At 50.6% G+C, this 19,134-nt stretch overlaps 2 protein-coding genes across 12 annotated transcripts; one reads left to right on the top strand and one right to left on the bottom strand.

Annotated features, from left to right (window-relative positions):
• Positions 1-1,460: 1,460 nt before the first annotated feature.
• Positions 1,461-13,971, bottom strand: SLC5A6 (solute carrier family 5 member 6). Of its 10 annotated transcripts, none has more exons than XM_038006702.2 (18): positions 13,770-13,875; positions 13,302-13,368; positions 10,472-10,545; positions 9,097-9,629; positions 8,714-8,779; positions 8,323-8,374; positions 7,866-7,933; positions 7,211-7,365; positions 6,654-6,794; positions 6,321-6,450; positions 5,643-5,731; positions 5,091-5,203; positions 4,676-4,743; positions 3,866-3,952; positions 3,544-3,725; positions 3,218-3,321; positions 2,859-2,974; positions 1,461-2,446 (listed from the first exon to the last, which is right to left on the bottom strand). In XM_038006702.2, exons 4-18 carry the CDS (start codon positions 9,487-9,489, stop codon positions 2,300-2,302), a joined length of 1,911 nt encoding a protein of 636 aa, XP_037862630.1. In that variant the 5' UTR covers positions 9,490-9,629; positions 10,472-10,545; positions 13,302-13,368; positions 13,770-13,875; the 3' UTR covers positions 1,461-2,299. The 10 variants fall into 10 exon arrangements, with proteins under 10 accessions (XP_037862630.1, XP_037862629.1, XP_037862626.1 ...); XM_038006701.2 differs by having other exon boundaries at positions 10,472-10,565; XM_038006698.2 differs by having other exon boundaries at positions 10,472-10,606.
• Positions 13,972-14,062: 91 nt separating this feature from the next.
• On the top strand, positions 14,063-19,041 carry ATRAID (all-trans retinoic acid induced differentiation factor). Of its 2 annotated transcripts, none has more exons than XM_007971160.3 (7): positions 14,063-14,326; positions 15,035-15,156; positions 17,180-17,251; positions 17,333-17,404; positions 17,492-17,613; positions 18,405-18,502; positions 18,725-19,041. In XM_007971160.3, the coding sequence occupies exons 1-7, from the start codon at positions 14,063-14,065 to the stop codon at positions 18,827-18,829; spliced, it is 855 nt and encodes a 284-aa protein (XP_007969351.3). In that variant the 3' UTR covers positions 18,830-19,041. The 2 variants fall into 2 exon arrangements, with proteins under 2 accessions (XP_007969351.3, XP_007969352.3); XM_007971161.3 differs by having other exon boundaries at positions 14,191-14,891.
• The last annotated feature ends 93 nt before the right edge of the window (positions 19,042-19,134 follow it).

Consider the following 19,134-nt stretch of genomic DNA (forward strand, 5'->3'; position numbering starts at 1 on the left):
TCAATTACATTCCCCAAAAACAATCTATGAAGGAAAAGGGATTTTGTTTTGTTTTAGAGACAAGGTGTTGCTCTGTTGCCCAGGCTGGAGTGCAGTGGTACAATCTTGGCTCAATGCAACCTCAAACTCCTGGGCTCATGCAATCCTCCCACCTCAGCCTCCCAAGTGGCTGGAACTACAGGCACATGACACCATGCTGGCTAGTTTGTTTGTTTTTGTAAAGACAGGCTCTGATTATGTTGCCCGGGCTGGTCTGGAACTCCTAGCCTCAAGCAATCCCCTTGCCTCAGTCTCTCAAAGGAATCTTTTCTAAATAATAATTATAGGCTTCTTATCTTTCCATCATTGAAGTTTTAATTCACAAGACAAAACAAAATAGGCCTGAGTCCAAGGGCCCCTAGTAAAATGTCTCCATATCCTCTTACATAGACTCACTTCCACCCTACCTAATTCAGCTAATTAAACCCTGGGGATCATTCTCCCCAGCTCTCCCTGGAATACCACTCAGGCACGTCTGAAATATGGTAGATTCAGTGGACACACCTTTGGCCTGTCAAAGTACTTTCCCAGACAGAAAATAGATCATGACCAGATATCTAAAGTTCATACTGGAAGGAATGTTTATGTTCAAGACCAGAGCCTTGTGGAATGGGGAAAAAAAAAAAAAAAAAAAAAAAAAAATCCAGGGCAGCAGGTTTAAGACCCATTAGGAGCCATTATTGTCATCATGAATATAAATGAGGCCTAGGCAGGTTAGGAGTGGCTAGTGTCTGGGCTCTGGCACAACCGGGCCCTGTTCTTCCACAGGGCTGGCCAGGGCAGAAGTGAAAGGGGCTGGGGCATGACCGAGTGAGCTGGGGTAGAGGTAGAAAAAGGGACACAGAACATCCCAGGCCTGAGCTGCATGAAATGTGAGAGAACAGCTGGAATGTGCTCTAGAAGCCCCGGGAGGCCTCAGTTGAGGCTGAACTCAGATATGCCTGGGACCTGGTCTCTGTGAAAAGACCCCGGACAGCTTGTGCAGAGCTGATGTGGGCAGCTGCACAGGGCCAGGCAGGGGCAGAGGCCAAGTGTGGGAGGGTGTGAGCACAGTGTTCTTCACAAGACCATAAAAGTCCAGCTAGAATGTTCCGTTTCTAAAATCAGATGGGAACATTCTTCCTCCAGTTCCAAAAGTAAAAATCTGAGAGCAAAAGGTTCTGGCAAAGGGAAAGTGGGGCCGGAGAAGGGAGTGACTAAGTAAGCCCCAGGGGATGAGAAGCCTTAGGAGAGGGTGTGCATCTTCCATCCTGGTGAGCACAACGCTGTCCCCTGCAGACACGGGGACAGCAGAGACTTGAAGCCGCAGCCCCCCTCCTGAGCACAGGAAGGTGACCTGTACATAGGATGGGACTCCTTATCCTCACCAGGGGATGCAGTGGGGTGGACAAGAGCAGGTGGAGACAGTACAGGAGCCCAAATTCTAGGTCCAATGGTAGTTTTTATTCCCCAGGAATAGATATGTGGGGAAGAAACTCCAAAAGGAAACGGAGCATAGATGACAGAAATGACACCACGGCAGCCTGGCTCAGGAGTCGGGTAGATAGATGGCTGCTCCACAGTGGACCCGGTCATGGCCCTGGTTTCTTGGATCCATATTTGCCCTGTCTCTAAGTGTCCATCTCAGAGGTGGAGGACGGAGAAAGTGAGGCAGAAAACTTGCTTGCTCTACACAAAGGAGATAAATGGACCTTCTATTCCCAGAGGCCCAGGGACACCAAAACCTCCCTCTTCAGAATGGAGGTAGACAGATAAAAATGAGAGGGGCTTGAGTGTCACAGACAATGTGAAAGTAATAACGGGCTCACTGTGGCTGGCAGAACTGGTACTGAGATGCGGACTGACTACAAGGGAAGCAGCTTCCAGTTTTATGGTGGAGAGTCAGTCCTGAATCGGGCCCTGGGGCAGTTATAACCAGAGTGCTGTTTCTAGCCACTTACTTCAAAGGACTCTGGCTATGTTGAATCAGAAGTCATTATCTTTTTCCCAGAGGATGCACTTCTATCCCTATTTCTGGCATGATCCTGCTCCCTACGAGCCTCATCCTTTAAAAAAACAGATTGGCAAGCGAGAGAGAAACGGTGCCTCACAGCTCGAGATGTGACAGCTTCTCCTGCAGGGAAGAACAAGGTCCTTTGGTACGAGCTAGATCATCCAGATCTGTCCCTGCAGAACACATCAAGACTCATCCCTGTACTACAGGGTGGCCTCTGGCTATGGCCTGGCACAGTGAGGACAGAGGCAGGGTCCTGAGTCAACATCACAGGGAGGTCTCCTGGAGGATGCAGGTGGAGCTGCTCCCCTGATAAGCTGTGTCATCCAGGGCCATGGGCTCCTTGTCTCTGCTGTCCCCCAGCACACCATTCCTCGGCTTCTCGGGAAACACACCGGTGTCCACGAGGTGGTCCTGCAAACACAAAGCCAAAGGGGTGGAACTGGTGAAAATGGACGACAGGTGGTGACAGGATTCACACAGAAAACGTCCCCGCTAGAAGGCAGCCCAACAAGGCTGGGTGTGGGAGGGAGAATGGGGGAAAAGAGGGAGAGCACAGCACAGTGGGCAGTGCAGGGTGGGCTGGGGAGGGGAGCTGACCAGCCCAGGCCGGGGCTGAGCTCCCCGAGCCCTGAGATCCTTCTGCCCCTCCAAGGGAGTGCAGCCCTGTGGGTAGAACCTGAGACAGCTGTGTGGGGACAGCCCAGGCTTAGCTGATCCTGAGAGGGGCACCGGGGGCAGGGGCAGAGAAAAGGGGTAGAAGGGGTAGAAGAGTCAGTGGCATCTGCAGAGGGATGGGAGGGGTCACTTGGACATTAGGTGCTACCTGGCCATAGCTCCTGCAGTGGAGCCGCTTCTGCCAGGACAAGGGCAAGAGGGCCAGGAGCTTCGGCAACACTGGGTAAATGGTCGCAGGGTTCAGGGACCGGCCTCGCATTCTCCCTGAAGGGAAACGTGCTTCTGAGTCTCTGCGTGGAACCATCCATAGCAGCAGGCCCCATGTCCTCCCTTGGCCCCCAGATACCCCAGCCCCCACCCACATCGTACATCCCAGTAGAAAAGCCTGACAGCTACTGACACCCAAGAGGTCAGAGGGCAGGAGCCTTTCTCCCTAGACAGTAGAGTCCCTTAGGGCCCTCTGTTAACCCCTCGGTGCTCGTCTGCACCGCGATCCCACACCCTCACCGGTGAGTAGACTGACAATCAGGCCCACCACAATGACTGTGGTGGAGTTGTGAGCGCTGTACCATAAGTAGGACAAGGAATAGAACCGCCGCAGCCCTGTAGGCCTGGGAAGAGCAGAGGGGAAGACAATTAGCAATTCGTTGGCAGGGCATTCCTTGGGCACTAGTTTCTACTTGCCTGCATGGTCCCAGGGTCTTGGGACCCAATACCCAACATTTCCCTGGAGCCTCTGGTGGCCCATCCCTTAGCAAGACCCCTGTGAAAGCCCTCAAACTCAAAGGTGGGCTTTGAGAAAACAAGGGGAAAGACAGCAAGCCCTGCCTTACTTGGAGACGGTAGTCAAGGGCATCAGTGTGGTTGCAGTGGCAATGGTTAGATTGGTGGGCAGGGAGAAGTTGGACCCATTAGTGGAAGAGGGTGGCATGCTGGAGCCCATGCTGGTCACGATGCTCCCGATACCGATCCAGAAGGCCATGACAAGTCCAGACAACAGGCCTACGATAGCACCCTGCCGAGACACGGTGCACGCCTGTCACAGGGCCAGCCGTGCCAGCCCTCACAGCAGTCCTCAGGTCTCCTGGTGAGAGCCCTGCCAACCCGCAGACCCATCCTGCTACACATGACTGTGGGTCCAGATGCATCACTCACAGGAGGGTTGGCACACGGAAAGAACATTCCAAGGCAGAAGAGTCCCAGCAGCGGTCCCCCAACCATGCCAAAGATGCTGATTGCTGCCTAGGAGGACCGGGCAAGAAGAAAAGAAAAAAGAGCACAGACTCAGAAATGCCCAGATTCACCATTGAGCACAGCCACCCGCCATGGCCTTGGAGCCCCACTCATCAGATCTGTCTCTTCTATGGGAACAATCAGAACTCCAGAGGTTGCTGGGCGGTGGCTCACACCTATCATTCCAGCAGTTTGGGAGGCCGAGGCGGGAGGATCACCTGAGGTCAGGAGTTCAAGACTAGCCTGGCCAACATGGTAAAACCCTATCTCTACTAAAAATACAAAAATTATCCAGACATGCTGGCACATGCCTATAGTCCCTCAGTTACTTGGGAGGCTGAGACAGGAGAATCGCTTGAACCCAGGAGGCAGAGGTTGCAGTCAGCCGAGATCGCACCACTGCACTCCAGCCTGAGCAACAGAATGAGACTCCATCTCAAAAAAAAAAAAAAAAAGACTCTAGAGGGCAGGAAAGGCTGATGGGGGGCTGATGGAGAGGGATGTGTTTTGGGTTCTCCTCTGAGGCTCTCTCTTGGCCTACAATATCCCAGGAATGACCCTGGATCCTCTGGCTGCTTAGAAGTCTGTTCACGGTAAAGATGGTCCATCAAAGGGGAGTCTCTTACAACTGCCCCCCGTCATTCCCCTCAATATAGCTGCCCTTCTCAACTTCCTGCTTCAATCAATCCCTTCTCTCCCTTAAAATTGCTTCCTACCCTCTACAGTTATTACCTGCAGCACAGGTCCCATCTGGGAGGAAATATAGGCCATTCCTAGACAAAGTAGCCCATAGCCAAAGGCTGGGGGTAAAGGAGAGGAAACAAGAAGGTGTGAGTTAACACAAGCAATGGGATAAAGCAAGGCTCCCTGCGCAGCCAAACTACCATCTCTGTCTCCTTTGACACAAAAGGCATATTACATCATGCTGCAGCTTCCTCCTACCAAGTCCTCACTCCTATGTGACTCAGAGACCTCCCTAGGACATGCCCTGAGATGTAAACAACCATGCATGCAGGGAAGGTTGTGTGCCTCGTTAGGCAAGTGCTGAGCCCCGAATAAAGTGGGTGTTTTACAGCAGACTTATGACAGTGGTCAGGGTGTAGCTTAGAAAGACCCAGACTGAAGAGATGAGGAAGCGTAACCCCACCGAGGCCTCTGGAAAGCATGATGGCCCGGGCTTCAGAGAACTCAGGGAACCAAGGTCGAATCAGGTCTTCCATCGTAACAGTTGCCAATGAATTAAAAGCAGAGGATATAGTGCTGAAAAAGAAGAGGATGAGAAGTTGAGCAAGGCAAAATTGTCAGCTCTGTGGGACTCTGTGGAGATGGTGTCCTAAAGGGGAGATGACAGGTACCACCAAGAAACCTCCTCATAGTTGGACTTGACACCACCTCAGAGTGGGCCTGGAAGGCAAGGACACAGTCCTTTTTTGAATGTGAATATGGGTTTCATTTGAGCAGATGAATTTCTGGTACCATAAAAGAACTCTTAACCAAAACAGGGGTATCTCTTAAGAGAAAATGTGCTCTGCCCTACAAAGATGAGCTATCCCTTGTCATCCACACAGATGGGACAGACACAGTGAGAGACTCACTGTGACTGGGACTCCCCGCCCGCCACCACCCTGCTCCACCCATCACCTTGTACCCAACAGGGGTCAGGTGCACCAGGTCTGAGAGAAATGGTCAAAGGGGGTACCTGAGGGAGCCGCTGAAGAGGCAGGCAATGAAGAGCCCTGGCAGGCCCGGCAGGCCCTTCAGGATATCCATCACAAAGTACAGGACGAACTGCAAGCAGAACGGAGGTGCAGAGCAGTCCTCAGAGAGGGGCCTTCCCAGGGCCGGCTCTGCAGAGAAGCTCCCTTTGCATGTGCCCCAGCGAGTCTATTGAGACTGGGTGCGTTAGAAGGGAAGCCAGGGCCTGGGGCATCTCTGCTGACCCAAGTGTCTACACATTAAGTGGAGAGAAAATAGGCTCTGCAGAGGGAATGACACAATTCGCCCGCAGCTCTGTTTCTGGCTACCAGTGTAACTTCTGCTTACTGACTACCTCATTGAGTCTGTTTTCTCCTCTGTGAAATGAGGCTGTTAGAGGTTAGGTGAGACCAGGTATGTGACAGCTCCCAGCAGAGCACATGGAGCCCAGTGGGGAGTCAGTAAGGGTAGGTCCTCACCCCAGTAGGATGAGCACTGTGGTTAGACGCTAGGGACCAGGATCCTCACATGCTAGATTCCTAGCATCTTAGAGTGGGAAAGGATTTTACAATCATTTCCCACCCAGGGTGGGAGTCCTTTCTGTAGTCAGTCCTTTCCTACCTAGACACTCCCGTTGTGGGGCCTGGCCTGCCCTCAAGGGAACAGGATAGGGCCTTCTCACCTGGTCTGGGGCTGCCTGAGCCTGCTGAATGCTCATGGGATACTCCTGGTAATACGTGAACATGACTAGGCCAATGAGGCTGCCCACGCAGAGGGACACCTGCTGGAAGGGGAACACTGCATAACAGGAGCTGCAAAAGATGTCGGTGCCAGGAGGAGAGACGGCGTTAACAGATGCCCTCAGGCATGTGCCCCTGACCTCCAGAAAGGAGACCCACATCCTGAACACAGTGGATGTGTATGTACTCTGGCATTCTGCCCCACCCCAATTATCTCTGGGGAACCCCTTCCCCTAGACCTTGCTCTGCTCCCTTCCTGTCGCTGCTGCACTCACAGCATAGCAGCCTTCTCCGTGCGGGAACTGAGGTACCGCTGCACCTGAGCCTGGTTCACTCCGTATAAGGAGAGCATCATGAAGACACCCCCGATGGCCAAGGTCCAGAAGGTGTGCCGCACAAAGGGGTCTGGATTCAACCTGTAACAGACACCCACCCAGTCATTGTGCAAAGCCCCAGAGATATAGCCTTCCTGCCCTCTTGGCAACAGGAGTCAGTGACAGGAGAGGAGAGACACCACTGCTAGGGCCAAGGGGATGACTGAAGGCAAGAAGCTGGGTGCACTCAAGAGACAGCACAGCCAGTTAGAGGGAGGCTCCATTCTTCCACCCCAGCCTCGTTCCAGGTACTCATCCCAGGTAATGTCCTGACTCTCCATAAACATTAGCTGAGCACCTGTAATCACCCGCCATCTCTGCAGGACCAGTTTCCCACTGTCTGCTGTTACACCTTAGGCTTCCCAGTTTGCACTCTGCTTACTATAGCCCCGAGCCCTCAAGGATGGGCTCAGCGCCCAGGCACTGCAGACCCCAGCCGGGAGTAGGGGTATACTTACTCAAACCCAGAGATGCGGCCGTGCTGGGAAGCCACAGCCCACACACGCCCCAAGCCGCCCACCTTGGCTGACCCCACAGTGATAACTGCCAGCTGCCCAAGGAACATGACCACCGTTTGGAACACATCTGTCCAGATGACGGCCTTCAGCCCACCCTGCAAGGAAAGCACAGCAAACCTGCCACAGAGGCCTTCTAAACCCAGCTCGTCCAACCCGCCTTATTGTTGTTCCATTTTGTTTTGTTTTAGGCTTTTTGCAGCCTGAAGCCAGTTTTTAGTTTCTATCTCTGGTGGTAAGTATAAAAGAGAGATGAGGAAGGGGCTTTACTGACCCAACCAGAAACAGAAACTAAGAACCCATGACTATATTCTCTCCCTTGGACACTCCTGAAACCATCCACCCTAAGGACATGTTACCAGTGAGGGGACTCTCCTGCCGTTAGGCACATAATTGCTGTGACCCTGTTGACATCATTCCCATCCCATCCTCTACCTTCATATACCACCCCCACTGCTAAATCCTATTTCTTACCACCCTAGAATTTCACCTATATTCTCACCTATATTCTCAGCTTATCTCTTCTTTTCCTTCTCTTCCCATCTCCCCTCCTTACTTCATCCCTTCCCCTCCCCCCACCAGGGCTTACTGCACTTACCAGAGCTGTATAGATGGTACAGACAATGCCTAGGGCCAGCACGGACAGCCACAGATCAAAGCCAGTCACTGTAAGCATAGAAGCCACATTTTTATCCCTGGAAAAGGGTTCCCCAGGGGAGAAGCCCTGGTAGGGCAATCGTGTCACGCCACAGAGATAAAGCATTTGGTCATTAACAATGAAATAAATCATTCACCACAATAGAAAAAATTGTTTGCAGAGCTCCACCAAAAGGTGCTGATTAACCAGTTTAGATAGACATGGTAACACGTTACTAGCTTTCAATAGAGGTGGACCAAGCCTTCCTCTGGTAGAGACCCACCCAAGGCCCCAAGCAGTGAATTAATTCCCCATCCAAGGTCAGGTTCTTTTCCGTACACGCTCCTCCATCTGCCTCTCCCAAAGGTGCTTTCCTAGCCTGCCATGGCTGAAAGCCAGGGGCGCTGTGACTCCTCACCTGCATTGAGAGCCAATGACGGAGCATAGAGCACAACTCCCATGTAGATCACCTGTTGCATGTGGAAAAAATGTAAGGGGGCAGGAGGAGGGTGGGAAGAGAGAGGAAGAAAGATGGGCCTCAGTGCCAATATGCCCATGGCTTCCCCTCACCTAGGCTCACTTCCCTCTTCCTTCTCTCAAATTCTGGCTTGCTGCCACCATAGTATCTGTGTTGGAATTAGAAGGCATGGGCAGCAGGATGCCTCTGGGGGCCTCACAGATGCTGACCCTCTAGCAGGAATTTCAATCCTGCCAGTCTGAGAGCAGGGGAGACTCCAATTCCTGCAGCACACTTGAATTCAGGTCCCCCAACATGCCCCAGGCTCGGTTTCTAGCCTCATTCTGCTTACCATCTGAAAGATGAAAGTCACAGTTCCACACACTCGAACAGTTTTATTGAATCGAAGCTCCAGGTACTGGGTATACAGAAAAAAGATTTTCCTCCTGACTTCACCCCGACAACTCACACACAACTTCCCTCAAGACGCTCAGGAACATGAGGGAATATCCAACCCATACCCACTCTGAGTCCCACTCGGCACAGCACCCTCCTCTCCAATCCTGCCCCTACTCCTGACATCACTGAGAAAGAATTACAAACACACAATTGAGTTTTCTGTCCCTCTCATTAGGTGGAGGAGGTCTAGGGTCCCAGGTCCTTCCTATGTCCCTGTCCCTCCTCTCCACCCCAACCCCAGTGTCCCACGTGCTTCTCCCTTCCGTCCCTGCTCACCTCATAGGCACTGGTGAGATGTAGGCGGTAGAAAACGGGGATGAAGATGTGTGCAGGTATGAGCAGCCCCAGAAAGTAGCAGCAGCCCAGGAACCAATACTGGGTCCCAAATCGGTAGATCTCTGACGGCACACCCAGGATGGCCACGGCTGACTGGAAGGTGGCCAGCAGGGACAGTGCCACCGGAAGGCAGCCCATTTTGCGGTTCGCCATCAGCAGCTCACCAACAGTATGCCGGCCCCAGCCACGACAAGCATGGTAGAGCCCAATGGCAAGAGAGAGAACCAGCAGCAGGATGAACACCACGTAGTCCACGAGGGAGAAGGCGGGCATGCTCACGCTTGTGCCCGAGGTTGGGGAAACGGGGGCTGAGGTGCTCACCCCTACACTCATATCCTCACTGTGCCTGTGATCTGCAGCCAGCTGCTGCTCCAGGGCTCTGGGGCAGGGCAGGGGCGGATGGGTGGCTACAATCTGGCTCCCAGCCACAGTCTCACAGTCTTCCTCCACGGAACAATACTGTCCAGGGTGAGCTGCAAAGGAATTAGCTCTTAGTGAGGCCTATCTTGCTTTGGTAGCCATTCACCCTTGGGCCTTGTACATCACATGCCATCAGAAGTGGACCAGTCAGCATAAAGGTAGCCCTTCAAGGTCTGGAGGCCCTGGTATGGGTTTGGTAGGGGACAGAAGTGAGGGAGAAGCATCAGAGTGAGACAGCCAGGAGACAATATAACTTGGCCAGGACCTTTGAGTATGCAGAGCTGTGAAATTCAAGAACCTTCTTAGGTCTCCACCCGAGTACCAAAATAAAAATAAACTCTAGCCTAAGTTTCTTTGCAAAATTTCCTGACCCCACTTAAAGGCAGAGACCCAGTCACTACAATACACTAAGCCAGCAGAGCCCAGCCTGGCGCCACAGCCCAGCAGGAAACACAACATGGAGACTAATGGCAGCAGGGCTTCCCCTGCTGACCCTGGCTGGCCTCGGCCCTCGCTTCCTGAGATCCCCAGTGTCACCCTTCTAACTGATCATCAGTGGGACTGCCTCTGTGGCAGCCACAGACTCCATTTCAGGCATCCCTAGGCCAACCACTCCGAACCCCTTTCTTAAGGTTCTCCCCAACACCACTAGATAAGTGCTCGCTGCCACCCACCTCTCAGCCCCCTCTACCTGCAACACCACAGTCAAGAGCAGATGCAGCAAGAGCGGCTGGATTCAAAAGTGAGACAGGAAAGGTGAGAGGGCATCATGCTGGAGTCAGGGTTTCAGAGTTACGATTCTCCGTTTTGGAGAGAAGCAACCCAGCCAGGGAGCTGAGAGGCAAAGGGACCAGCCAAAGAGAGTGGTTGCATCCTGCTGAGGACAGACACCTACCTGGAGAAGCAATCCCTGTTCTGAGGCAGAGTTGCCTGGAGCTGCAGGAGCTGAGGATCTGGCTCTATGAGTAGCTGAGGTGAGAGATCAGGAACTGGGGGTGGGGTGAAGCTCAGCAGTCATTTGTTCTGGCCCCTTCAGGGAACGAATCGCTATGTTCCAAATGGCCCTATCACCCTATGGCCCCCAAACTCCAACTCAGCCCTAGAGGCTCCAGAACAGGGAAGAGGGAGCTCACATTCAACAGCATTCCTAGATGGATTAGGCTTTCAGCCTAAAGTACTCTTGGCACTCTGTGCGGAAGGGAGTTGGAATGAAGGAACTGAAAAGATGGGAAAGTTGAAAGTTGATTTTCTAACTCCTACACAAGAAATGTTAATCCTCCAAGAATACACCGTAATCCTCCGAGAAAGAGGGAAGGGATCATAATATTTAAAATCTTAAATCTTTGGATACCACTATTACAACCAACTCCCCACCACTGACCATTTCACAGATAAACACACTAAAGCTCAGATGGTTCAAGTGACCTTTCCAAACAAAAGCACAGAGCCCACTATTGTTAGAGTGTAAATTAGAACCCAGGTCTAGGGATTCACCATCCACCCTGTCTGTTCTCCATGTGTATCACATTATCTTCAGAGGCAATCCTCCGGGGTACTTACTGGTACGGGGGAAAAACACCAGAGAATGCCATGTAGTTAGACAGCCTAACATGATAACAGTTAACATTTGTTGAACACCTGCTATGTAACCCAGCAGTGTGTGAGGTGCTTTATAAACATTAGTAGTAACACATAATGAAGCTAACGCTTTCAAAACAGCATGTCTCAGGTTAAGACATGAATACTCTACAGTTATCACAAGAAAACTGAGAGATTAAATAACTTGCTCAAGGTTATGCAGCATGGTACAAAACAAGAGAGAAAGAAACAGTGCTGTCTGCAGCTATGACAGGTGTTCACCAACGGCCCTGTCCTCACTATTCCCAGAACCAGGGCAGGAGCAGAGTGTTGTAGTCAGTCATTCACAGGACATAGTTTAGATTTCAACTAATCAAGAGACAGACTAACATAAAGTGTGTCTTCTCCTTTTGCCCACTAGGAGAAAGATTAGGCTCTCTTTCGGCTCTCCCACAGTGTGTTCTTGGGCAGACACTGTCTGGCTGGCAAGATATGGCCTCATGCAGACTAAACCTGAACTCTGAACCTCTTGGGGCCAATAAAGAGGGAAAATAAGAGCTGGCAACTCTTGGATCACATGTCTACAAGATGCCCAACAGGCTTAAACTCTGGTTTAACCTAAACATGCCCTGGGCCTTTGCACATTGCAACATCCTGAGTTTTCTCATTGTCCTTGGCAAGTTTTTGCTGCTATGATAGAGATGATGGGAACTACTGGAGAGTAAGAGAAAAGATGTCTCCGGTGTGCAAAGAACACAGAACACTATAGGGTTAGTGGTATAGACAGGTAGGTGGCCAGAGACAGGAAGGAAAGTCCCAGTGTGGGAAACCGAGGTACAGAAATAAAGACACTCTGCTGATGGGACTTCCTGATAAAATTCTATTTGCATGATGTATGGAGAATTCTCGTGGATGGCCTGAGAGAGCCCCAGGGAAGACAGGAAAAACCTGACTTAGCAACAGACCAGATTCTGAGAACAGATCTATGGTTTTCTAAAAACTCTACATTGATCCAAACCTTTGGACTTACATTTCTCCAGAAAGAGGGGGGCCAAGAGGAAGAGCTAGCTGTTGTTTCACTACAACTATAACACACTAAGGCACAAACAGCAGATTGTGGGAATGCCCCTTTTTTTTGGAGACGGAGTCTCACTCTGTCACCCAGGCTGGAGTGCAGTGACACGATTTCGGCTCACTGCAACCTCTGCCTCCTGAGTTCAAGTGATTCTTCTGCCTCAGTCTCCTGAGTAGCTAGGACTACAGGCATGTGCTACCGCACCCAGCTAATTTTTTTTTTTTTTTTTGTATTTTTAGTAGAGACGGGACTTCACCATATTGGCCAGGCTGATCTCAAACTCCTGACCTCATGATCCGCCTGCCTCGGCCTCCCAAAGTGCTGGGATTACACGCGTGATGTGGGACCCCTTTTAAAAACCCGAACTCGGCCAGGCGCCCTGGCTCACACTTGTAATCCCAGCACTTTGGAAGGCGAGGCAGGCGGACCACGAGGTCAGGAGATCGAGACCATCCTGGCTAACACGGTGAAACCCCATCTCTACTAAAAATACAATTTAGCCGGGCGCGGTGGCGGGCACCTATAATCCCAGCTACTCGGGAGGTTGAGGCAGGAGAATGGCGTGAACCCGGGACGCGGAGCTTGCAGTGAGCCAAGATCGTGCCCCTGCACTCCAGCCTGGGCGACAGAGTGAGACTCCTTCTCCAAAAAAAAAAAAAACTTGAACTCACTTTGGTCACACACTGCAGTGGATCATACTGACTCCTACAAAACGCAATGAGACCACTGCAGGACTAACTATTCCAAAAAGATTCCCTCAAAATCTGTCCTGGAGCTTATAATTCCTCAAGGTGTGAAAGGCTTTAGGGGCCCTCAAAATGCTACTAGCTACTAACACCTTAGAAAACTTGCCAGTGAGCTAAACGTAAACCTTTCAGGAGCTTCCAGGCAGACACCATGGGGGGAATGTGGAAGGGAAGCATGGGTCGGCTACTTGAGATGATCGCTTGGGCTGGCATTAAGGAGCTTTTTGGCTGGCCCTAACCAACACTGTCACTCCGGGAGCAGGGATCCCCTGGCGCCCTTCAGTCAGGGCGCTGGCCCACCCTGGGGCAGCGACGCACTCCCTTACCTCTGTGGTTTAGTCCGGGCTAGGAAGATCCCTTTGTGCTTCCTGAGATCAACATCGCAGCCTTTTCCTGGGAAGGCAAAGAAAATGAGTTAGGGAAGCGTCTATCCCGCTCCTACCTCCTCGCCAGACTCCGGGACGCTACGCGCTATCAGGATTGAGGTGAAGGGGACTACGTGCCCGGGGCGATCCAGGCTCCTGCCCTCCCGCCGGAGTTTGCGATTTGCCCTTCCCTCCTCCATCACCCTAACCCTCGTTCTCTCCTGGTTTCCCGCTTCCCTCTACGCGGCAGAGACCACCACCTTACCGCGCACACTTCATATCTTCTCAGTCCCACGCCGGAGGCCGGCTCGCTCCGCCCCTCCCCGCCCCTCCCCGCCCCTCCCCGCCCCCTTGCCCCTTTGCCCCCGCCCCAGCTCAGACGCCGCTCCCTGGGGCCTCTCTGCACCGTCTCACGCTCTGCAGGCCCACCTGCCCGGTCTCCACACGTGGGTAGCCAGAGCCGGGCCGCTGCGACCTGGCCGGGAGCCCGCGGGGGCCCCGCCCCCTGCCCGCCCCGCTCGGTGCGCCGCCATGTTTACTGAGGGCGGATGGAGGAACCCGAGTCTCTTCGAAGGCGCGACCTTGGCTTCCGGACGCGGGGAACACCGGGCTGAGGGAGCCTACAGTCGGCTCCGGGAAGCCGCGCGGCGACAGGGGTCGCCTTCATTAAAGGGGAAAAGGAATAAGGGGCGGCCAGTGTCCCCGAAAGAGGGCTGGGGCGCATGAAGACCAGCGCAGAGCTCCGCAAGCAGGAGAAACCCCCAGCCAGCCCCAGGGCGACTGGACCGGGTCGCTTAGGCCACGCCCGGGGAAGAGGGCCTGACGCGCTGCGGGGCGGGGCCGCGGGGCCGGGTCGCGTGAGCACCGGAGAACTAAGGGAGCGGAAAATGGCGCCTCACGGCCCGGGTAGTCTTACGACCCTGGTGCGCTGGGCTGCCGCCCTGCTCCTCGCTCTGGGCGTGGAAAGGGCTCTGGCGCTACCCGAGGTACAGAAGCAAGTTTGAGGTCGGGCTGAAGCAGGGTCGCTCGCCAGCCGTGCGTCTCGCTCGCCCGCGGCTCCCCTTTCCCCTCGGCCGGCCTGCGGCTCTGATTTCGTCCCAGACCCTTTCCGACCCTGCCCAGCCAGGTCCTGTTCCCGAGTGCTCACGTCGTGCAGGCCTTCGGCGCCCCAGTCCTGCCGACTTCCAAAGATCTGTGAAACTTGATCTCGTCCCTTAATTTTTGAGTAACTTTACATTATTTCTACAGACGGGTCCTCTGGCTCTTGTGCAAGCTCTCTACGCCCGAGCACCATATATCGTGCAGTGGTAGGGCTGTACTTTGCTTTGTAATGCTTGATGAGTTATTTACCTACCTCCGGTCCTTTTAAACCAGGCCAAACTGGGACTTGAGAAGTCTTTGCAGAGAGCATAATAAATATGTTTGAATAGTGATCTTCAGAGATGAGGACCTTCTCTGGCTGATGTCTGGTACTGAAAGTGTCTGGAGAGCTGATTCGGCGCCGGACTCTAGGGGAAGACATGGCATCTCCTAGCCTAGCCTGTTACAAGGGTAGGACACGAGCCATTTATCCATTTATCGGCCCGATGTTAGAGGAATTCTGGAAACGTGTACTGGCAGTTAATTCTTGATGGCCGTTTGTTCTTTTCTTGGCTTTTCTTTCTGGAGTTCTAATGTTTCTTTCTCTTCTGCAGATATGCACTCAATGTCCAGGGAGTGTGCAAAATTTGTCAAAAGTGGCCCTTTATTGTAAAACGACACGAGAACTAATGCTGCATGCCCGTTGCTGCCTGAATCAGAAGGGCACCATCTTGGGGTGAGGGGAAGACATCCCTAGATACTGGATACAGGCCATTCCTTAGCCTGGCTGCTTTTCTACCCTTATATTATTTTAAGAATCCACCTATTATGGTTTCAGCTGTAACCATCACGCAGATGTCTACCAAAACTAGATCTCTTTAGTGTCTTTTTACCTTTCCACACTCCAGGTACATGTGAGTACCTGTAGCTTCCTATTAAGCATTTCCTACTGAGTGCACCCTTACTTCAAACTCAAAATGTTGTTTTGCTTCCATTCTCTTTTTTCCTTCATCTACCTAAATACCTCTCTATATTAAGCTTTCAGAAAACCGACAGTTTCCATTATCACTCTCTTGCTTTAATACTACAGTTAGTAACTGTTGCTCTCAGGACAAAATTCAAACCATTAACTACCATACACTAGTCCCAAACCCCTTTTCCAACATTATTTCCAATTGCTTGTCCACTGAAACCTCCATAATGGTCTGCACCAGCCAGATTTGCCTACCCTCAATGGCATTCCATCTTTGTTCAGGCCTCTCTCCATACCTGAAATTGCCTTCCTCCACCAAATTAGGACATATCCATCCTTCATTTCCAACATATTTTGTGACTTTCCTACTCCTATTAAGTTCTAGAGTAATACCTTTTTTTAATTATTATTTATTCATTTTTTTGAGATGGAGTTTTGCTTTCGTTGCCCAGACTGGAGTGCAATGGCATGATCTCGGCTCGCTGCACCCTCTGCCTCCTGGGTTCAAGTGATTCAGTAATACCTTCTTAAAAAACTTTCTGTAATCTTTAGTGTCCACTCAAATATATTTATACACTATCCTGTGGTTTCTTTTATATTGTAATGTTTACAGTGCTTTTATTTTGGGCAGCGGTCTTGTTCCTCTAACTACATTGTAAGCCACTCAAAGGCTAAGATACTGTGTTATATATTTTTTAACATTCTCCCAGTGTTTGCAGTTTTTAGGGACTCAGTAAATATTTGCAGAATGAAGGAATGGATAGCAGTTGATATTGAAGAAAAAAAATAATGTGGCATGATCCTTAATGTCCAGCAGTTTACAACCAATCTGTGGTAGAAAATACATGTGGAAAAAACTTTGATTTATGTGACTTGCATTTTTTTTTTTTAATTTAAAGGCTCTCTGTGGATCTGAAAAATCATAATACGAGATTCACTAATGTAGACAAGAAACACAGATTTCTCCCAATAGATGCATAACCGATTAGAACAGTGCTGGCCAATAGAACTTTCTGTGATTATGAAAATGTTCTGGGCCAGGCGTGGTGGCTCACGCCTGTAATCCCAGCACTTTGGGAGCCAAGGCAGGCGGATCATGAGGTCAGGAGTTCGAGACCAACGTGACCAACATGGTGAAACCCCGTCTCTACTAAAAATACAAAAATTAGCCAGGCGTGGTGGTGCGTGCCTGTAATCCCAGCTACTCAGGAGGCCGAGGCAGGAGAATTGCTTGAAACTGGGAATCATCGGAGGTTGCAGGGAGCCGAGATCATGCCACTGCACTCTAGCTTGGGCAACAGAGCAAGACTCTGTCTGAAGAAAGAAAAAAGAAAATGTTCCATATCTGTACTAACCAGTACGGTAGCTACTAACGTGGTTATTCCATTTGCACTTGAAATATGGCTAGTGCAAATGAGACACTGAATTTTTAAGTTAATTTTTCTCTATAGAGTGAGGGTCTCACTCATATTGCCCAGGCTGGTCTCAAATTCCTAGGTTCAAGTGATCCTCCCTGCTTGGCCTCCCTAAGTGCTGGGATTACAGGAGTGAGCCACTACACCCAGCCTAAGGTACATTAACTTAAATTTAAGTAGTTACATGTGGCAAGTGGTGATTCTATTGGATAATGCAGAATTAAAATGTCTACCACAGCTCCTAGTGTGTGACTGAACACAGCTGTGTTCAATTATTAGCTGAAAAGGGGGTTGTGTAGTCAAATACAAACCGTGCTGTGGTTGAAGAAAAAGAGGAACACACAGTTATATTGATTACTTTATTTCCTCAGGCTGGATCTCCAGAACTGTTCTCTGGAGGACCCTGGTCCAAACTTTCATCAGGCATATACCACTGTCATCATGTAAGTAGTTAGGTGCCTCCCACCCAAAAGGCTAATATAGTATAGGTTGATGGGAAAGTGCTAATATTGTGTGCTTTGCAGAGACCTGCAAGCAAACCCCCTCAAAGGTGACTTGGCCAACACCTTCCATGGCTTTACTCAGCTCCAGACTCTGTGAGTAAGGGTATGGGGAAGAGAATCAAAGAAGGGTGATGCTGTGAGTTTAGCAACTTTGCATGTTATGACCACATTTCTCTTTAGGATACTGCCACAAGATGTCAACTGTCCTGGAGGAATTAATGCCTGGAATACTATCACCTCTTATATAGACAACCAAATCTGTCAAGGGCAAAAGAACCTTTGCAATAACACTGGGGACCCAGGTATGCTGTCTTACCTCCAAACTTCTGGGAATTGTCTTTTCTCCCTTGTATTTTCCACTTTAGATCAGAAAGACAAAGTTACTTAAGTGCCTTTCATTCAGAGTTCTGGGGGTCTAACCCCTTTGAAAGAAAAGATAAGATATATTATTTGTCTCATGCGTGTCCGTGTAAAGAGACCACCAAACAGGCTCGTGTGAGCAACAAGGCTTTATTTCACCTGGGCGCAGACTCACAGGGCTGAGTCTGAAAAGAGAGTCAGCAAAGGGTGGTGGGATTATCATTAGTTCTTACAGGTTTTGGGATAGGCGGTGGAGTTAGGAGCAATGTTTTGTGGGCAGGAGGTGGATCTCCCAAAGTACATTCTCAAGGGTGGGGAGAATTACAAAGAACCTTCTTAAGGGTCGGGGAGATTACAAAGAACCTTCTTCAGGGTAGGGAGAATTATAAAGAACCTTCTTAAGGGTGGGGGAGATCACAAAGTACATTGATCAGTTAGGGTGGGGCAGAAACAAATCCCAATGGTGGAATGTCATCAGTTAAGGCTATTTTCACTTTTGTGGATCTTCAGTTGCTTCAGGCCATCTGGATGTTTACGTGTAGGTCACAGGGGATATGATGGCTTAGCTTGGGCTCAGAGGCCTGACATTATTGTTACTGTTTTTATCTGTAATCTTCTTTCCTCTTCCTTTATCCTAGCAATGATTGAGAGACTCTAAGTTGAAACAGATATTTGAGAAATATGCCTAATGAGATGTATGCAATGATGTTCTCTCTTTCTCTCTGGCCCACAGAAATGTGTCCTGAGAATGGATCTTGTGTACCTGATGGTCCAGGTCTTTTGCAGTGTGTTTGTGCTGATGGTTTCCACGGATACAAGTGTATGCGCCAGGTGAGGAATTAGGCCTTCTAACTAGGGATACAAGGAATGCATAGAGCAAGTCTTCTCAGAAAGGAGATCCACAAGACCAGGAGCTAATACAAATTACCTGTAGGGGGAAAACTATAGAATTGCCCTAGACGAGGTGATAGGTATATTAGGAAAGAATTAGGTGTTAGGATGTGGCCCTCGTGCAACGTTGTATGGGGATGTTTTTTGGTCTGTTGTTCACAGGGCTCGTTCTCACTGCTTATGTTCTTTGGGATTCTGGGATCCACCACTCTATCCATCTCCATTCTGCTTTGGGGGACCCAACGCCGAAAAGCCAAGACTTCATGAACCACATAGGTCTTACCATTGACCTAAGATCGATCTGATCTATCTTAGCCCAGCCAGGGAGCTCTGCTTCCTAGAAAGGCATCTTTGGCCAGTGGATTCACCTCAAGGTTGAGGCTGCCATTGGAAGATGAAAAATTGCACTCACCTGGTGTAGACAAATACCAGTTCCCATTTGTGTTGTTGCCTATAATAAACACTTTTTTTTTCCTCTCTCTCTCTTTTTAAGGAAAGGCGCCCTGCGTTTACGTGTTTCTTGCTTGCGGTGGGAGGGACTGCTTTAGGGCAGCCGGTTTTTTCGGGTTTCC

Source organism: Chlorocebus sabaeus, chromosome 14 (assembly GCF_047675955.1).
Source record: "Chlorocebus sabaeus isolate Y175 chromosome 14, mChlSab1.0.hap1, whole genome shotgun sequence".
NCBI lineage: Eukaryota > Metazoa > Chordata > Mammalia > Primates > Cercopithecidae > Chlorocebus > Chlorocebus sabaeus.